This window comes from Balaenoptera ricei, chromosome 8 (genome assembly GCF_028023285.1).
Source record: "Balaenoptera ricei isolate mBalRic1 chromosome 8, mBalRic1.hap2, whole genome shotgun sequence".
Classification (NCBI taxonomy): Eukaryota; Metazoa; Chordata; class Mammalia; order Artiodactyla; family Balaenopteridae; genus Balaenoptera; species Balaenoptera ricei.
This window is the reverse complement of record NC_082646.1, coordinates 104,032,190-104,051,988: the sequence shown is the minus strand read 5'-3', so window position 1 is coordinate 104,051,988 and position 19,799 is coordinate 104,032,190. Positions and strand designations below refer to the sequence as shown.

At 48.0% G+C, this 19,799-nt stretch overlaps 1 protein-coding gene across 1 annotated transcript in view; it reads left to right on the top strand.

Annotated features, from left to right (window-relative positions):
* Positions 1–18,933, top strand: part of DDB1 (damage specific DNA binding protein 1) — a 31,296-nt gene extending 12,363 nt beyond the window's left edge. The window contains exons 11-27 of the mRNA XM_059931691.1: positions 308–383; positions 479–587; positions 3,717–3,895; positions 3,989–4,152; positions 4,231–4,338; positions 4,499–4,706; positions 5,828–5,923; positions 6,032–6,143; positions 7,674–7,797; positions 8,106–8,270; positions 8,996–9,090; positions 14,512–14,682; positions 15,006–15,115; positions 15,373–15,542; positions 15,740–15,842; positions 17,396–17,519; positions 18,110–18,933. Coding sequence (XP_059787674.1) covers positions 308–383; positions 479–587; positions 3,717–3,895; positions 3,989–4,152; positions 4,231–4,338; positions 4,499–4,706; positions 5,828–5,923; positions 6,032–6,143; positions 7,674–7,797; positions 8,106–8,270; positions 8,996–9,090; positions 14,512–14,682; positions 15,006–15,115; positions 15,373–15,542; positions 15,740–15,842; positions 17,396–17,519; positions 18,110–18,193 — 2,198 coding nt within the window. The 3' untranslated portion in view covers positions 18,194–18,933. The remainder of the gene's footprint in view (positions 1–307; positions 384–478; positions 588–3,716; positions 3,896–3,988; positions 4,153–4,230; positions 4,339–4,498; positions 4,707–5,827; positions 5,924–6,031; positions 6,144–7,673; positions 7,798–8,105; positions 8,271–8,995; positions 9,091–14,511; positions 14,683–15,005; positions 15,116–15,372; positions 15,543–15,739; positions 15,843–17,395; positions 17,520–18,109) is intronic.
* Positions 18,934–19,799: the final 866 nt, after the last annotated feature.

The following is a 19,799-nucleotide window of genomic DNA, read 5'->3' as shown; positions in this document are numbered from 1 at the left end:
AGCCAAAAATAAAATAAATTTAAAAAAAAATTAAAAAATAAAAAATAATTTTTGACTTTGAGTCATGGAAATGAATTATCCCATGCAAAATCAAATGAAAAACTTAAAAATATCAGGCTCAAACAGCTTTAAAAATATCTAACTTCTTCAGAGTCTTAAAGCCAGGGAGGAACAGAGTGGGTATTTCATCTCAGAACTGACGCCAAATTTCTCGCTCTTCCCGTGGGGTTAGGCTGCTCCTTCGTTAGATTGTGGGAGCCGAGTGTTGGTCTGTGCTGTGCCTCTTAATCTTTGATCTTTGTTCCAGGCCTGTGGCCCCTGCGGTCTGATCCTAATCGGGAGACTGATGACACTTTGGTGCTCTCTTTTGTGGGCCAGACAAGGTAAGATGAGTCTGGTGCCAGCTCCAGGTGCTCATGTGAAGGTTGCAAGGTGGGGCAGCTGGTCTGGCTGACCCTGGCCTTCCATTCTGCTGCAGAGTTCTCATGTTAAACGGAGAGGAAGTGGAAGAAACTGAACTGATGGGTTTTGTGGACGATCAGCAGACTTTCTTCTGTGGCAACGTGGCTCATCAACAACTCATCCAGGTAGTAACGGAGAAAAGGGCGGGCCTCGTTTACACTTGAATTTGACCTGGAGTGCAGTACAGAGTACCACCGGATTTTTGAAGTCAATTTTTATGGCTCTAAAAGTAATGTAAAAAGGCTAGGGAAAAAATTGAAATTACCTAATCACCCACTACTGAGAGCAACTTAACTCTTTTAACTTTGGAGTTGTTCCTTTTAGCTTTAATTTTTCTTTGCCAATGTATGTACGGTCGGCCCTTTGTATCTGTGGGTTTCGTAATACACGGACTCAACCAAACGTGGATCAGAAATATTTGGGGTGGGAATTCCCTGGTGGTCCAGTGGTTAGGACTTGGCATTTTCACTTCCATCCCTGGTTAGGGAACTAAGATCCTGCAAGCCAAGTGGCACGGCCGAAAAAAAAAAAAAAAATGGGGAAAAAAAACTTCAGAAAGTTCAAAAAGCAAAACTTGAATTTGCTGTGCACCAGCAGCTATTTACGTATCATTTACACTGTATTTACAATTATTTACATAGCATTTACATTATATTAGGTATTATAATTAATCTAGAGATGATTTAAAGTACGCTTAAGGATGTGAGTAGTTTATAAGCAATTATTGTTCCATTTTATATAAGGGACTTGAGCATCTGCGGATTTTGGTATTGGCTGGGGGATTCTGGAACCCGTCCCCTGCAGATACTGAGGGATGACTGTATATTGTGTTTATTCACATTTTCTTTTATGGATGGGATCATTATATATATATTTTTTGGGGAGTGGGCAGGGGGATATCATTTTCACACTAATTACATCCTGTCTTCTGAGGCACATTTTTTCCCCATGTTATAGTAGTAGTTAGTATATACTTATTTGGAGAATACTGAAAAGCACAAAGAAGAAAAAAAACTAGTCATAGGCTACCGTCCATATATGACTTTTGGCAGCACTTACAAGGTACTAATTATTATAATCAGAGTTCTAACTCTGTTCAGATCCTTATTTTTTAAATCTTTCTGTGATATGGGGGGCATATAGCCTTTTGGCACTTTTGTTAGCTGTGAGAGCCTGATTTCTTCGCACCTCTCAACGCCTGGCGGTCTTTTTAAGTTTGGAGTGACCATGATGCTCTTGGTTTTTTGCACACCCTCCTCACCTTTTGAGCCGTTCTCCACACTGAGCAGAGTCAGTGATTTGCCTGTGGCAGGTATAGCACTTGAGGGCCTGAGGACTATTGAACTGTCTCTATCTTTTTATCCTCTTGGTCTTCCTTTTAGGCAACAGGCAGTGGTGGTTTTGGTAAAAACCAGAGGGAAGCTTCTGTCAGTTTGTTGAACAAATGTGGGAAGTGCCCAGTTACTGACTCATCGCTTTGTCAGTGTTTTCTAACTGGTGGCCTGAATACTGGCCCCAACTCACATATCTGTTGTTAAAGGGCTTTCCTTTTTTTTTTTTTTTTTTGATTTTCAGAATTATGCAGCTGCCCTGATTTTATAATTTACACTAGACCAGACCCTTCAAAAGCTGATTTCCTATTTTATACCAGCCCAATTATTACTAATGATGAGTTTCTTCTTTTTTTTTCAAGGGCAGTATTAGGTTTTTAATTAAAATCTTTAGTCTTCCCCATTGAAGCTTCTGAAACACCTTTGTTCAGCCATCAAAAGGACCACATTTTCTGTGTATGAAACCAGAGTTCTGCTTTCTGATCTCTCCCAAACTAGAGCCTTTCCTTTCTCAGAGCTGTGATCCTGCAGCCTCGGCTTGGCATCACACCCTGTCCTTGGTCCTCTAGACCCTGCACTGGGGCTTGAAGACAACCACCCCTCCCCCTTTGGCTCCTCTAGCTTTGAATTACACGTAGACCTTGCTGGCCTTAAAAAAATAAAAAAATACCTTCTAGACCCCAGGACTTCCCTCCAGCTATTGCCCCATCTCCGTTTTCATCTAGATTCTGGAATCAAAAAAGTCTGTCTACACTGGCTGTCTTCCTTCTGTCTTCACTGCAGGCTGCCCGATATGACCTCTCCTACTAAATTGGGTGCACATTCCAGTAGCTGCTGCCTCTTTCTTGAGATGTGTCCTTCCTGAGCTTCTGTCCACTTCCCTCTTTTCTAACTTTCTTTCTAACCCTCTAAATGAGCCTTCTCATATACTTTTTTTTTTTTTTTTTTTGAGGCTTGTCTTTATAGTGATGTCTTTTTTTTTTAAATTTTATTTTATTTTTTTTATACAGCAGGTTCTTATTAGTTATCTGTTTTATATATATTATTGTATATGTGTCAATCCCAATCTCCCAATTCATCCCACCACCACCCACCCCCCGCCACTGTCCCCTCTTGGTGTCCATACGTTTGTTCTCTACAATGATGGGCTTCTTTACCAAATGGAAAGACTAATAACCCTTTGAAGTATTATGTAATCCCATTGTAGTTCATTAGTATGAATAATAGCTTGTAGTGTTTCTGTATCCCCCATGGTGTTTATAATTCTAAAGGGCTTTCCTCTTTAAGTAGAAACTCAATTTTGATAAGTAAGGTGTATTGATACGTAATAGTGTTATCAACCTGCTTTTTGTTTTATTTCAGTGATGAAATAAATGTATAAAAGGTATTCATACATAGTAAAGAACTTGTATATTTTGTATATTTTATTTATTTTATTTTATTTTTTTTGGCTGTGCCGCGTGGCTTGCAGGATCTTAGTTCCCTGACCAGGGATTGAACCCGCGCCCTCGGCAGTGAAAGCGCGGAGTCCTAACCACTGGACCACTGGGGAATTCCCAGAACTTGGATATTTTAGAGGTCTGATTTTTGGGTTGAGAAAAACAGCTAGACTTGTAGTTGTAGGTCTTACTCCATCGATACCTTTCCATAGGGTGTGTTACCCAAGCCTTACTCAGAGAGAAACAGGCCTTCTCTTTTTCTGCCTGTAGGTATGTAAGCTGTAAGCTGCCTGAAGCCAGTCTTCTTCAGGGCTTCAGCTAAAAATGACACCTTCATGTAGTTAATCATTGCAGAACTTTGGAAAAATATATCTATATGGCAGAGGAGCTTATTCTTAGGGTTCCACCAGGGCAGTGTTTACCACCTTCTCACCCCTGTATAGATCCCTGCAGGGGCTTGGAGACATTGCTCTTCTTTCTCTAGATCACTTCAGCATCTGTGAGGTTGGTCTCTCAAGATCCCAAAGCTCTCGTCAGTGAGTGGAAGGAGCCTCAGGGCAAGAACATCAGTGTGGCTTCCTGCAATAGCAGCCAGGTAGTGGTAGCCGTGGGAAGGGCCCTCTACTACCTGCAGATCCATCCTCAGGAGCTCCGACAGATCAGGTGTGTGTTTATCTGCTCTTTTTGCCCTCCCTGTTCTCTGGGACTTCTTTGATCCTTGGATTCCTTCCCTCTGCCATATTCTTCCTTGTTCAGCCACACAGAGATGGAACACGAAGTGGCCTGCTTGGACATCACCCCTTTAGGGGACAGCAATGGAATGTCCCCTCTTTGTGCTATTGGTCTCTGGACAGACATCTCAGCCCGAATCGCGAAGCTGCCCTCTTTTGAGCTACTGCACAAAGAGATGCTGGGTGGAGGTGTGTTTCTTTTAAGGACGTGGGTTGGGATCAGAATCAGAATTTGGAACAAGAACTTAATGTACCTCTTTCCCACAGAGATCATTCCTCGTTCTATCCTGATGACCACCTTTGAGAGTAGCCACTACCTCCTTTGTGCCTTGGGAGATGGGGCGCTTTTCTACTTTGGGCTCAACATTGAGACAGGTGAGACTAGCACTTCGAATGAGGGGCTCTTCGGAAAATCTGGAGTATTGGAGTTGGCAGAGTTCTTAGCCTCAGGGTGCTACTTTTGAAGCTTCACAATCTAGCTGTGTGTCCTGTTTCGTTTCTTTCCTTTTTTCTCCGGATGCCGTTCTTTCTGTAGGCCTGTTGAGCGACCGTAAGAAGGTGACTCTGGGCACACAGCCCACCGTATTGAGGACTTTCCGTTCTCTTTCTACCACCAACGTCTTTGCTTGCTCTGACCGCCCCACTGTCATCTACAGCAGCAACCACAAATTGGTCTTCTCCAATGTCAACCTCAAGGAGGTGAACTACATGTGTCCCCTCAACTCAGATGGCTACCCTGACAGGTGAGCCTCTTTTTCTTTCCTCAGCAAGAGCCAGGAGTGAGGACATCGTGTTGTTTTCCTCAGACCCTCCCCCTCCAGCCCTTTCCCAGTGACAGAGGCAGTGACCAGCTGAGATGGGAAGTATAGAGCAGAGGTTTGCAAATCTTGGCTATGCAGTAGAAACACCTTGGAAGCCTTTTTAAATGTACAGAATTGTTTTTGAATCCTTCTTAGAGTTTGATTTAGTGGATCTAGGGTTGAGCCCTAGATCTGAATCTATATTTTTAGAAAACCTCGTAGGCGATTCAAATGATCAGTCAAGTTTCAGAACCCCTGACGCAGAGATCTTTATGTAAACCCCTGGGGCAGGGTTTCTCAAAGTGTGGCTCCTCGTGGCAGCCACAGCACTACCTGGGAACGCATTAGAAATGTGAATTCTCAGGCCTCACCCGTGGATCCACTGAATCAGAAACTCCAGGGTTGGGCCCAGCAGTCCAGTTGTTGTTTTTTTTTTTTTTTTTTTAATTTTTATTATTTATTTTTGGCTGTGTTGGGTCTTCGTTTCTGTGCGAGGGCTCTCTCCAGTTGTGGCAAGTGGGGGCCACTCTTCATCGCGGTGCGCGGGCCTCTCACTGTCGCGGCCTCTCTTGTTGCAGAGCACAGGCTCCAGACGCGCAGGCTCAGTAGTTGTGGCTCACAGGCCCAGTCGCTCCGCGGCATGTGGGATCCTCCCGGACCAGGGCTCGAACCCGTGTCCCCTGCGTTGGCAGGCGGATTCTCAACCAGTGCGCCACCAGGGAAGCCCAGCAGTCCAGTTTAACAAGCCTCCTAGCTGATTCTGATTACAGCATGGTTTGATAGTTTGAGCATCACTGTTCTATATTCGAATGCTTTAGTATTAAATTGTTAGCTGTTAAAAATCTCAGCGTAGGCCCAACCAGACCAATTAAATAGGAAAATCTCAGGGGCAGGACCAGGCATGTTCCCCAGGTGCGTTTTAGCATAGAGTCATAGTTGAGAACCACTACCCTGGGGTAAGCTAGTGTAATTCTGCCTTGTTTTCCTTCCCCTTATGGAGTTGCCTCGTAGAATCCTTTCCTATCTTGGGTCTACTCAGTCTAAACCCAGAACCTTCTTTCCAGCCTGGCACTGGCCAACAACAGCACCCTCACCATTGGCACCATTGATGAGATCCAGAAGCTGCACATTCGTACAGTTCCCCTCTACGAATCTCCCAGGTGAGGGCAGGGTAGGGGAGCTGCAGGGGCAGGGGTGCCCTGGGGGTTGGTGTGGAGCGCCTCAGACTTCTCCTGAGGGGGCCCTGTTGCTCTGTACTTGTTCTACAGGAAGATCTGTTACCAGGAGGTGTCCCAGTGCTTTGGGGTCCTCTCCAGCCGTATTGAAGTCCAGGACACGAGTGGGGGCACAACTGCTCTGAGGCCCAGCGCCAGCACCCAGGTGAGGGCAGTGGACAAAGAAAGATGGTGTGAGAGCGGGGCAAACTGTTCTGTAAAGGCTCAGCTAGTAAATAGTTCTGGCTTTGCAGGTCATATGATCTCAGTCACAACTACTCAACTCTGCCATTACAAAGGCAGCCATAGACAACAGGTAGGCATAGCTGGGTTCCAATAAAACTTTATTATTTATTTATTTAAGAAAAAAAATTTTAATTAATTAATTTATTTTTGGCTGCATTGGGTCTTCATTGCTGTGCACGGGCTTTCTCTAGCTGAGGTGAGCGGGGGCTACTCTTCGTTGTGGTGCATGGGCTTCTTATTGCGGTGGCTTCTCTTGTTGCGGAGCACAGGCTCTAGAGCGCAGGCTCAGTAGTTGTGGCGCACGGGCTTAGTTGTTCCGCGGTATGTGGGATCTTCCTGGACCAGGGATCAAACCTGTGTCCCTTGCATTGTCAGGCGGATTCTTAACCACTGCGCCACGAGGGAAGTCCCAAAACTTTATTTAAAAAAAAAAAAAAAAAATTTATTTATTTATTTATTTGGTTGCCCTCGGTCTTAGTTGCAGCAGACAGGCTCCTTAGTTGCGGTTTGAGGGCTCCTTTGGTTGCGGCTTGCGGGCTCCTTAGTTGAGGCATGCGTGTAGGATCTAGTTCCCTGACCAGGGATCAAACCCAGGCCCCCTGCATTGGGAGCACGGAGTCTTAACCACTGCGCCACCAGGGAAGTCCCCAATAAAACTTTATAAAAACAGGCAGTGAGCTGGATTTGGCCCCTTCATTAGAGGCTTGAGAAGAACTTTGAGTAAGCGTGGCTGTCAGTGATTTTGCTACTTGGTAGCCTTGCCTGATGAATAATTCCTTTTCTCTTAACATCAGTTTGGGTGCTTTGTGTAGGGTATTGGTAACAGTGCAGTATAATAGGTAAGAGCATGGGATTTGGAGTCTGACAGCATTGGCTCCGAAGCTTATTGCTAGCTGCGTGACCTTGGGCAACTTCAGTTTTCTCATCTGCAAAATGGTAATAGTGGGACAGTATGGGGCCGCACATCACAGACCCAATGGAGATGTTAGCTGATCATTTTATTCCACGTATTCTCTGCCTTCCTTGCTCGCAGACATCTGTGGTATGGCTTCTTCCCTTAATCCAGAGTAGAAGGTCTTTACATTTTTCTTTTTATTTGCAGTGCTCTCCTGCTCTTCCCACTGAGAGAGGTGGAAGCCTGTCACTTTACTAGGGCGCCTGAGTTTCTCGCTTGTCGTAGCATCACTGTGTTAGTGCTCTCTAATGCCCTTGGATTCTGGCGGTGTTTTGGATTGCTATGTCAATACCATATGGAACTTGGATCCTTAGCCTTGGTCCCTGAGTCCTCTTGGAAGCCCTCTGTTCTTTAGGCTCCATGCAAGCGGCCAGCCTTAAGGTTTCCTCGTTCAGACTCAGCCACTGTTCCCTGATCCTGCCTGATGCTCACTCTGTTGTTCCCGGCACCCGTTCTGCTTCTGAGAGGGGTGCTGTGTGTTCTCTCTGTTCCCAGGCCCTGTCCAGCAGCGTCAGCTCCAGCAAGCTGTTCTCCAGCAGCACAGCCCCTCACGAGACCTCCTTTGGAGAAGAGGTGGAGGTGCATAACCTCCTTATCATTGACCAGCACACCTTTGAAGGTGCAAATGAGCTCTTTCTGTCATTTTGTATGTACGTCCTCCCTAAGCTAGGCTCTTCTGGGCTCTGCTGTATTCCAGAATTTGATAGACACTGGCAGACCATCCTAGGAGGAGCAGAAAGGGGTGGGGCCTCTGAGTTGGCCATGAGTCCAGAGTGCTGGGCCTCCTCAGGTCAGAATAGATTGGTGAGGAGACAGGAACAGCAGGAGGCAGATCTACTTCGAGCTGAGCTGTGGGCCTCACAGAAGTACAGAAGCGTGCTTGCATGGGAGTTGTCAGCCAGTCGCGTCTCTTCTCCTCCCTTCTAGTGCTCCACGCCCACCAGTTCCTGCAGAACGAGTACGCCCTCAGCCTGGTCTCCTGCAGGTTGGGCAAAGACCCCAACACGTACTTCATCGTGGGCACGGCCATGGTGTACCCTGAAGAGGCGGAGCCCAAGCAGGGTCGTATTGTGGTCTTTCAGTATTCAGATGGTAAGCAGACGCAGTCTCCGGCTTTTGAGAGATTTGGAACTGGGAAAGTAAGCAGACTCTTTTAGGTTTCAGTCTCAGTTACGCAGAAGAACTTGGGTTAATTGCTGTGACGTGAGACTCACGATGTTTCTCTTAAGCTCTTGATGATCTGAATGAGTTTTGGAGTATGTGAGCAGAGGCACAAATAAAATCTAGCACGTGTTTCTTCCTTTTTTACTCTTTGAAAGGAAGGAACAGCGGGGAGAGGTGAACTATGAATAAGAGAACCTGCCGACCAGAACGAGAGTTAGGAATCCTAGTAGGAATCCTAGGTGTGTTTCCCACTTGGCTGCTCAGCCTTTAAGGTCCTCTTCCCAGCGTCAGCACTTTGCGTTCATTTCTACATCTTTTCTCATCTCTCCTACTCAAGATGGTTCTAAAGACTAGCTGTCAGCCCCGAAATCTCAGATTAGGTGGCTGAGATGGAATTTGGTCTCCATCTTGAGAGAGAGATCTGGAGTCTCAGGGTGGGAGACACATCCTCAATGATGTGTAGAATCACTGCACATTTGGGGTTCACACTTCCAGTGGTGGTTAACCCCAGTGTATACTGACTCTGTATTTCCTGCTTTCAGATGAGTGGTTTTGGGGGCAGGAATTAGAGCCAGAGGGGAAGCATGGGATTCTTTTGATTAGTTAAAGCGTGGGCTCGTAAAGGAGACTTAAGAGTATCTTTTTTCCCCCAGGAAAACTACAGACTGTGGCTGAAAAGGAGGTGAAAGGGGCTGTGTACTCTATGGTGGAATTTAACGGGAAGTTGTTAGCCAGCATCAACAGCACGGTGAGGCCCCTCCCACTGGTGTCATGCCTTAGGCCTCACACCACTGTCCACAGAACATGTTTCCCTTGTATTTCTTGAAGCTGCACGTGTATCACGATTTTAAGGATAACGAAGTAGTGAGTATGGAGGATGGGGTTGGGAATATGGGGAGCTGGGGTTGGACCGGACAGCAGATTTGGTTATGTGAAGCCCAATCGTATCATCCTAAGCGCTGCGGGAATTGAGAAAGGGGTAAGAGCTGTGGTCCCTGCGCTTAGAATGTGTCGTGACGTGAGAATATTTCATCTGTGTGGAACAAAATGAGCCAAACCGCATTATCCTGAGTACGTCCCTGAAATACTAGGCCTGTGAAATGTGCCACTTTGCTTCTGGCATGACCCCACCTCCTCCCTTGCAAAAAAAAATGAGTTTCATGGTCAAATACATTTGGGAACTGCTGTATCCTGTATCCTCTTCTTAGAAGCTTCATGGTGCATCTTATCATATTAAAGGTTCTGAGAAGATCCAGAGTAGAGAGACGTTATTTAAATACGTTAGATCAACATTCATTCAAGAAATATTAACTGAACGCTTGCAGTATACCAGGCACTGTTTTGGTAGTTGGGATGTAGCAGTAGACGGAATGGACAAAGAGCTAGCCTTCTGGGGCCAGTGAGCAAATAGAATACATATGTGTACCCAGGACCATGAGAAATACATGGTGAGAAATAAAAACGGGACAAGAAGCCGAAGGAGTACCAGAGCAAGCATGGCAGGTGGCGCTGTTTTGTCCTGTGGCCAGGAGGGTCTTGTTTATGCAGTGGCATTCGGGCAGGTTCCTGAAGGAAGGGAGGGAGCAAGCCATGCCTCGGTCTGGGAGAAGACAAGTGCCAGGAGTCCGGGGCCAGCCTGAGCTCTGCGTGGGTGGGCGCTGCTGGGTGCCGGGAGATGAGTCCGAGAGGCAGCAGAGGGCCAGCACTTGTGGAACCTGATAGGCCGAGTGTGTAAGGACTTTGGGTTTTACTCTGAGGGTGATGGAGACCTCTAGAGGGTTCGAGCGAATGAGTGACATGACTGTAGTTATATTTCGAAAAGCTCGTTGCGCATGCTGGAAAAGGTCGTAGGGGATCAAGGGTAGAGGCAGTGAGATCAGTTAGGAGGCTCTGGTGATGATCCAGATAGCAGTTGGTGGTTGATGGGAGCAGGGTGCTGATAGAGGAGGTGAAAGGTAGTCAGATTCTGCAGATGTTAGTATTGAGGGGCTCTGGTGATGGATTGAAGATGAGGCGTGAGAAGGGAATAAAGGGCCAAGAGTTTTGGCCTGAGTAACAAAGATGGTGTTGCTCTGTACTGATGGGGGGAGATTGTGAGTGGAGCAGGTTTGGAGGGGAAAGGAAAACTGTTTCTTTACTCACAACACTTCTGACACCATATGTATGGGGTTTTTAATCCCTATACCAACCCGTTTTCCAACCAGGCGTCCTATAATTTAATTGAATTCTGATATTAGCCACCCAGCGTTAGTGTCAGACCTCACGGGTTTAAGGGCTCAGTCCCACAAGACTGTCCTTACTTCAAACCCCAGTCCCAAGTGGTCCCCAAACTTCTGTCTGACTTGGTACAAAGTCAGGGGTTCCCCAAATTCCCCACCCCCCTTAGGTTTGAAAATTTGTTGGAAGGGCTCACAAAATTTGAAATGTTTACTTATATTTGGTGGCATATTACAAAGGATTTTATAAAGGATACAAATTAACAGCCAGATGGAGAGGTATGTAGGGCAAGGTCCAAAAGGGTCCTGCGGGCAGGAACTTCTGTCTTCGTGGAGTTGGAATGCACTACCCTCCCAGGATGTGGCTGTATTCACCAACCCAAGAGCTCTCTGAACCCCATAGTTTAGGGATTTTTATAGCTGCTTCTGTATATAGGCATGATCCATCATTAATTCAATCTCCAGCCCCTCTTTCTTCCCTGGAGAATGGGGGTGGGGCTGAAAGTTCCAAGCTTCTGTTCATGGCTTGGTCTTTCTGGTGACCATCCCCCATCCTGTAGCTATCCAGGAACCACCAAGAATTGCATCATTAGAACAAAAGACTCCTATCACCTAGGAAATTCCAGGGGATTTAGGAGCTCTGTGTAAAACATTCCTATTAGGAAATTACAAAGGTTTTAGGAGTTTTATGTCAGGAACAGGGGGCAGAGACCAAATGTATACTTCTTCTTATGTTGCAGTGGGGAAACCAGAGGTTTGGTTTTGAAAATGCTAAGTTTCAGTAGTCATCTCAGTGGAGATGTCAGGTAGGTAGGTGGATGAGAGAGGTATGGGTTCTAGCAAGAAGCAGACTGGAGATACCAGGTGGCAGTTATTAGGTGGCATGTAAAGCTGAGAGTGGCGGAGATCACCTGAGATCACCTACCTGCTGAGAGTGGGTAGAGGAGAGATCTGAAGACTGAGCCCTGGGGCCCTCCAGCCTTTCAAAGTTGGGGCGAGAAGGAAGATCCAGCCAAACAGAGAGGAGGTGCCTAGTGAAGTAGGAGAGGAACCAAGAAAAGTGTTCTGGAAGCCATGGAAAGAAAGTATTTGAAGCAGGAGGGAAGTGATAAACTGCAAGTGCTGTCGGTGGGTCAGGTAACATAAGGATCGAGAAATGGCCATTGGTTTAGCTCTTTTGGTTGAGTGGTGGGGATGGAACCTGACTGAAGAGGGTTCAACCAGGACGAGGAGGCGAGGACAGCTAGGATTAGGAAACCCTTTCCAGGAGTTTTGCAGTAAAGAAGAGAGTAATAGGGTAGCTACAGGGGAATGTCAGCACAAGAGAGTTTTTAATTTTTTAAGTTAGGAAATACTGCTGCACATTTCTAGCTGATGGCAATGGTCCATTAAAGGAGAGTTGCTGGAGCCATGTTTTGAGTAGCTAAGGGGGCTCTAATGCACAGTGTTGGCTTCAGATGGTGGAAGCAGGTGGAAATCCTCCTTCGGTTGTGTCCATCTTCTGTGAAGTAGCTGAGAGGAAGGTTGGAAGAGGAGGTATTAGAGTTTTTGTTTATTTATTTATTTTTGGCTGTGTTGGGTCTTCGTTGCTACGCGCAGGCTTTCTCTAGTTGCGGCGAGCCGAGCGAAGGCTACTCTTTGTTGCGGTGCGTGGGCTTCTCATTGTGGTGGCTTCTCTTGTTGCAGAGCATGGGCTCTAGGTGCCCGGGTTTCAGTAGTTGTGGCTTGTGGGCTCTAGAGCTCAGGCTCAGTAGTTGTGGCGCACAGGCTTAGTTGCTCCACGGCATGTGGGATCTTCCCGGACCAGGGCTTGAACTCGTGTCCCCTGCAATCGCAGGTGGATTCTTAACCACTGCACCACCAGAGAAGCCCATGGTATTAGAGTTTTGAGGAGACTGGAGGAGGTATGAATTTAAAATGAGACCAGTCATGCTGGTTGGTGGTTTTTCCTCAGCTTGTAGTTGAAAATTAGAATTTTACCAAAGTCTGTTTTTGTTGGGTGAGCATGATCGAGGGAGAGAGGGGCAAGGGAGTGGAGAATCCATAAGACGAGGATTGTGGTGATGGACTCTGGGCATCTGAGAAGCAGTAAAACTGGGGACAAAAGATTCTGGAGTTATTTTTAATGACAGGCTCTTAAGGGGTGACCATAGGAATGGACAAGGTAGGTGGGGAAGAGGGGGTCAGAAAAGGACAGAGATCAGGGTATTGGATCTTCTCTGTGAACATTAAAGTCACTAAGAATTACCGGGGTGTTATGTTAGGAGAGAGTGACGGCGTGGGGGTGGAGATGTGACAGTGGGGCAGTTGTTTGGTGGTGTGAACTTGAGAACTGGCATGTTTAGGAGGCAGGCAGGGTGCATGGAAGGGTGTCCTCCCTGCAGTCCCAGTGGTACGAGGGACAGTGGGAGAGAGAATAGCCCAGTTGAGAGGGCCACAGAACCCTTTTGAAAGACCCACGTTTCAGTTAGACTGACAAGGGATCGGCTAGAGAGCAGGCTGCCTGTGAGTAGCGAGCATGTATTCCAGAGGGTACCGTGAGCAGATGCAGGAAGTGGGGGGGGTCAGATTATAAGACGCCCGTTGCTGTGTAATAGAAATATAGGAGCCACATGTGTAATTTTAAACTTTCTAGTAGCCACGTGAATAAAAGTTCAAAGTAGGTGAAATTAATTTTAGTAATGTATTTTATTGAACCCAGGACATCTAAAGTGTTACTTCAACATGTAATCAATATAAAAAATTATTAGTGAGATATTTTACATTTTTTTCATACTAAGACTTCCACATCTCGTGTGTAGTTTACACTTAAAGCACATCTCAGTTTGGGCTTGCCACATTTCAGGTGTTTGTAGCCATGTGGCTAGTGGCTACCATATTGGACAGTGGGGACCTAGGACCTGTTGGGTTGAGAGTGGTGGTGTCTGACCTTGGTCCTGACTACCTCCACGGCAGAAAGGGAGGCTGGGAGTATGAAGAGGGGTGTGTGGGGTGTGTTCCCAGGAGCGTGTGGAGCTCTTGGCCTCTACTTTACTCCACTCTTGGAGGACTGGAGGCCCAGCCAGGCTGGGCTTACCCCAGTCTGGGGTGTTCTGGGCTCCCTTAACCCTGCCGATGGAGGTGTGGTAGCCATTGTAATTATTACGAATGACTCTTGGAGTGCATACCTGTGGAGCTAGGATCCTTTGGACACATCTCGAGAAATCATGGCTTAATATATTCTGTCCAGAGTGTCTGTATGTGCAGAGGCCATGGGTGGGGCTGCCTGGACCCTGAAGGGTCTGCCAGGGCTGGGCTGTGCTGAGTATCTGTTCATCTGTCTGCTGATTCTAAAGCATCTTCATTCTTTTGGAGCTGTAGTTGTAACTGAAGAAACATTGCAGTGGAGAAGAAAAAAGGGGTATTTTTTTCCCTTTAGGTGGAGGGGTGGCCACAGAGTCTAGTGCTTTAGAGACCTTTAGCTTCTGTTGGACTTTCCCATGCTATTTTCTTTGCTCATTGGGTTCATATCAAAAGGTGCCAGGAATGTATGAGTTTTGAGAAGGGGTTAGAAGAGGCAGTTTGTTGGGAGGTGATCTTGTTCCTTTCTGATCAGGAAATTGGAGATGGATCCTCTATTTCTAGAGCGATTTCTGTACGTCAGTTACCAAACTTCAGTCACAAAACCATCTCTTGTCACATGCATAGTATTACTTGCGTTACTGTTTACTTAATATTTTTCTTTACCCTGACTCATTTTTTTATATAAAGGAAAACTTTGTATTATTAGTTTCATGGGCTCATTCTATTTTCATTTTTCATAAATACATAATACTGAAATTAAAAACGTTCATGCAAGTTCCACACCAAACCACTTCACACCCCACATTGCACTTGGGTAAATGGTGCTGCAGATGGAGGCTTAAGGAGGGTTCGGGCCCCTCGAGTTGACAGAAGTGCAATGCCTGTGCCAGGTGCGGCTTTACGAGTGGACGACGGAGAAGGAGCTCCGCACCGAGTGCAACCACTACAACAACATCATGGCCCTGTACCTGAAGACCAAGGGCGACTTCATCCTGGTGGGCGACCTGATGCGCTCGGTGCTGCTGCTGGCCTACAAGCCCATGGAGGGCAACTTCGAAGAGGTAGCGGGGCAGGGGGCAGACTTCTCCCTTAAGCTGCGACCCCGAGGGTGTTTCTTGGTGGTGAGGGATAATTGAGCCCAGTGAGGGCAGAAATGTCGTCCCTGGAGCCTACATTCTACATCCGTTAAGTGTTCTTAGAAACCCCCAACGTGAGCTCTGAGTAGGCTCCGTTTCTGGGCTGAGTTGGCCAGAGACTGTGGGGAGAATCTCTCTGAAGGGGTGGTTGTTAAACACGGGGCAGGGCAGGCTCTTGGCCAAGTCCCAGCAATGGCTTCCATGCAAACTGCTGATTGTGTTTCCTTTTGTACCTTGTCTTTTTTAAGATTGCTCGAGACTTTAACCCCAACTGGATGAGTGCTGTGGAAATCTTGGATGATGACAATTTCCTGGGGGCTGAAAATGCCTTTAACTTGTTTGTGTGTCAGAAGGATAGGTGAGTGACCAGCTGTGGGTATGGTCTGCCGGGAATGAGGACGCCGGGTCCTCTCTCAGGCTCCGGTGCTCCTCTTCACAGAGGGTTAGGGTTTCCATGAGACAGGCAGGCCACAGAGGTGAGCTCTTCAGGCTGGATCCTCTGCTGTGGAGCGGGTGGGCTCACCGGGGAATCTGTCCGCTGCACGCAGTCCTTGTCGGGGCCCCGTCGGGGGGGGACAGAAGTCTGGGTAGTGAGTTTCTCGCATTGCCTTGCAGCGCCGCCACCACTGACGAGGAGCGGCAGCACCTCCAGGAGGTTGGGCTCTTCCACTTGGGCGAATTTGTCAACGTCTTTTGCCACGGCTCTCTGGTCATGCAGAATCTGGGCGAGACCTCCACCCCTACACAGGGCTCGGTGCTCTTCGGCACGGTCAACGGCATGATTGGTAAGGGTGACCTCTGTGGGGCGCACCTCCCGTGCAGGCCTCCCTCCTGAGAGCAGCGCTCCCGTTCTGGGGGACGAGGAAGAGCAGGGTTTCGTGGCGGAGCCTGTGGCCAGCTCGTCCTTCCTCGTGCTGCTGCCTGGGCTGCCCTTGGCGGGCAGTGCCCGCTCTGCAGCTCCCTGTTCCCTTTGCTTCCTCAGGCCTGGTGACCTCACTGTCAGAGAGCTGGTACAACCTCTTGTTGGACATGCAGAATCGACTCAATAAAGTCATCAAAAGTGTGGGCAAGATTGAACACTCCTTATATCCTTCCCAGAGGTGCCCCCTTGCTAGGAAGCACGTTCTGACCCAGGCAGAGAGCTGCATTACCCTAAGCAGCCTCTGGAAACTGCTGTCCGTTTAGGAAATGTCTTGACTAGGTTCCCGTGGGGAACAGGCTTTTAAAAAACCTTTTCTTATGGAAAATTTCAAACACACAATAGTGGAGAGAACAGTGTAGTGAATCCCCATGTACTTATCACCCAGCTTCACTGGTTCATCTTGAAAATGTACATTTTTGTTCCTGAAATGTGTCTGCCTCTGGCCTTTCTGGTGTTGCTTGTCAAACGTAAGTTTAGATCACAACTTCGGAACATCCTTTCAGAGATCTTGTTGGAGGCAGTAGTATCTGAGGACCCTCACTAGAGAGGCTAACGGAAGAAGAGGGGAAAAGCAAAGAATGTGCAAACTCCAGAAGCCCAAGGATCAGCCCCCGTGGGACACTTAGGATCCAAGTACTGCTGGAAGTTTGTTTATTACGGGAGAGAGACAAGGAGCCTGAGGGAGGCGGGAGGCGGGAGGGGCGAGGGGCTCCTGCTATGAGTCAGGGAGGAGGGAGGCTGATGGGTTGGTTTTTGCCACAACCCGCAGGACTTCCGGCACATCTCTTGTCTTACTGAGCCTCTGTTTGTTTGTTTGTTTGTTTATTTTTGGCTGCATTGGGTCTTCATTGCTGTGCACGGGCTTTCTCTAGTTGTGGTGAGCGGGGGCTACTCTTTGTTGCGGTGCGTGGGCTTCTCATTGTGGTGGCTTCTCTTGTTGAAGAGCACGGGCTCTAGGCGCGTGGGCTTCAGTAGTTGTGGCTCGCGGGCTCAGTAGTTGTGGCTCGTGGGCTCTAGAGCGCAGGCTCAGTAGTTGTGGCGCACGGGCTTAGTTGCTCCGCGGCATGTGGGATCTTCCCGGACCAGGGCTCGAACCCATGTCCCCTGCATTGGCAGGCGGATTCTTAACCACTGTGCCACCAGGGAAGTCCCGAGCCTCAGTTTATTCTGTGAAGGTCAAGGCTAGACTTAAAGAGTGGTTCTTCCCAGGCAAGCATCCAGTTCACATGGAGCACTTGTAAAAAAAAAAAAAACCATCCATACACGTCCAGGCTCTGAACTAAGAGTCTTATCTGTATTTTGTTTTAATCTGTATTTTTTATTTTTAAATTTGTTTTGGCCTTGCTGCACGGCTTGCAGGATCTTAGTTCCCCAACCAGGGATTGAACCCACGCCCTTGGCATTGAAGGCACAGAGTCCTGACCACTGGACCACCAGGGAATTCCCTGTATTTTTTTAAATGTTATTTTGACAATTACTCCAGTTAAGAACCATTGGATGAGGTAATAGCTTATAGGTCTTTGAAATTCTAAAACTGTCCCAAAAGCCGTGTGATTTTTAGTTGAAAATGTTGTTTCCTGTTTATCCTGGTGATTGTTTTAGATTGTGGTCTTGTGCACCTTGTGTAGAGGTGCACCTTGTGCAGAGGTGGGGGTGACTCATAGTAAGGGTACTTATTTCCAGATAATTGGCACTTTCCTTAACTCACCTGTCCACCTGGAGATCCTTTCATACTGAACGGAAGACAGAACCAGCCACAGGCTTCATCGATGGGGACTTGATTGAGAGTTTCCTGGACATCAGCCGGCCCAAGATGCAGGAGGTTGTGGCAAACCTGCAGGTGAGCTGCTCAGGGTTTAGCCCTGGGCCAGTTTCTCAAGTCCCTTGCAGGGCCGGGCATACCAGGAGGCCGGCAGAACTCCGGGGCCTCCCCTCACTCGGTCCCCACGTGTTAACGGCCCTTTTCAAGTTGTCTTCTACCCACACGGGAAGGTGGGGTCCAAGGGCAAGGAGATAAAGCTGAGGCTTGTGGGTTCCCCCATCAGGCACCAAACACTGTAACTTTAGCAACGAGGGCACATTTGGGCATGTCTGGGATCTCTGGCAGACCCATAGGAAGGGGGCAGGGTCAGGATCCTGTAGGGAAGAGAAGTTTCCATGGTGCTGGGGTTTGGGGCATTGCCCACTGGACATGGTGCCTCTGGGGGAGTATATACTGGGTGGCAGGCTCCGGGCAGCTTTGCTGTCAGCCGACCTGGCTGACCTGAACCCCCAAGGAGAGGTGTGGGCTTCCGACTGTGAGTCCTTCCTCCCTGCCATGGCAGTGGTAGAATGGGGCGCCTCCCTTGTGGTGGGCATCCCCTTTCCCAGGGGAGGGAGAGCACCCTCTCGGCCCTCACAGCCTCTCCTCCTGCCCCTTCCTCGTTGCAGTATGATGATGGCAGCGGAATGAAGCGAGAAGCCACCGCGGATGACCTGATCAAGGTTGTGGAGGAGTTAACTCGGATCCATTAGCCGAGGGCAGGAATCCCCTTTCCCAGGCCCTCTCTGAAGGCTTTGCCCGCCTGCTCTCCTCCTCCTCCCCTGCCATTGTCTCTTGGCCATGGGAAATCTTTCCCTAGGCCAGCTGCCCTAGAATCCACGGCCTACCTGTGTGGAAACAGGGATTTTGTAGAACTAAAACCAGTTCGCTGGAGACCTGGGAAAGGGCTGAAGGTGAAATATTTTCTCCCTGGATTTTTACCAGTCTCACATGATTCCAGCCATCACCTTGGGCCACCAAGCCTTGATTGGTGTAGCCAGTTGTCGTCCTTCCAGGGAGCAATTTTGCAGCTCTTTGGCTGAAAGGAAGCTCTGTGTATGTGTGTGTGTGTGTGTGTGTGTGTGTGTGGTGTGTGTGCGTGTGTGTGTGTGTGTCTCCCACACTCATGCATTGTCCTCACTATCTTTTTATTTAGGTTGGGGGTGTGGGGAGGTTGTGGGTAGCAGGGAGGAGGGGCGGGAGGGGTTCGTCGTCTTTGAAATGAGAGCTTCCTTTGCTTTCTTCTGTTGCCTCTGAGAGCTTTGGTCTGGAGGGCTGACCACCAGACACTGGGCTGCTTGAGTATAAAACCTGCAGATGGTGGATGATCTCCAAGCCACAGCCTTTTTGTCTCTGGGGAACTGCCTTCTTCAGAGGGAAGGAGGTGGGGGGACATGAATTGGTGGTTTAGTTTCTGAGTTTTACCTAATAAAGTAGAGTCTAAGAAGAAGGATCCATTTGTTTCTGCTTTTCTTCCCCTGCTCGGCTCTCCAGCATCCCAGTCACTCTGTGCCCAGTTTACTGCAAGCTCCATCCCTTCCTTCACAGCCACTGTAGCAGTCCCTTGTCCTTGCTGCTGGAACATTCCTTTCAAGTAGTGAAATGTCATCTGTCCATTTCCTTTGTCAGGTGATCGCTCTTGGTGGGATCCCAAGGATGATGGATGTCAGGTTTTTGAAATTCAGTGGTCTTTGGTTGCCCTTGACTCTGTAGTCATTGTTTGATTCCCAGGTGCCTGTGTTAGTAATGTGCGGGGCCTGGGGGTTGCTTGGCCTGCCTTTCCTTATGTCATTTTACAGCCAGTTGTATATGGAACATTCAGCCAACTAGCTCCCCAGGCACTGCTCCTCATTCACTGCCCAGCTTCCTGTTGCCACATGGGCTTTGGATTCTGATTTTATTTCTTCTGGTTTAATTGAGTAAACCTTTGGTGCCTTAGGTTTGAAAATACAGGAGTAGGGCACATTTGGGGTTCACCCTTCTATCCAGCACACAGAGCCTGTCTTCTTTCAGCTCAGTGGGTCAGAGTGTCTGGGCCCATATTTCCACCAGTGATCCAGTGGGAATAAAGGCTGCTCTGTCCCAACAGTGGAGCAGGGTTGATCCCAGGCATATTGGCTGGCTCCTTTAAGACCAGCCTTTGATACAGTGTCAGGAAAATTGTGGTTTCAAGTTCAAACTGTGGTTTTGAGAGATTCTAGCTTAGAAGGAAAAGAGCAAGGAAGCATCTCTGCTTTGGGGGTCTTCCGGAGTGAGTTTCCTTCCCTGGAGGCATTCCTTGTGTTTCTTTACTGTTCTTTTCCCCTTACTCTCCTGGGG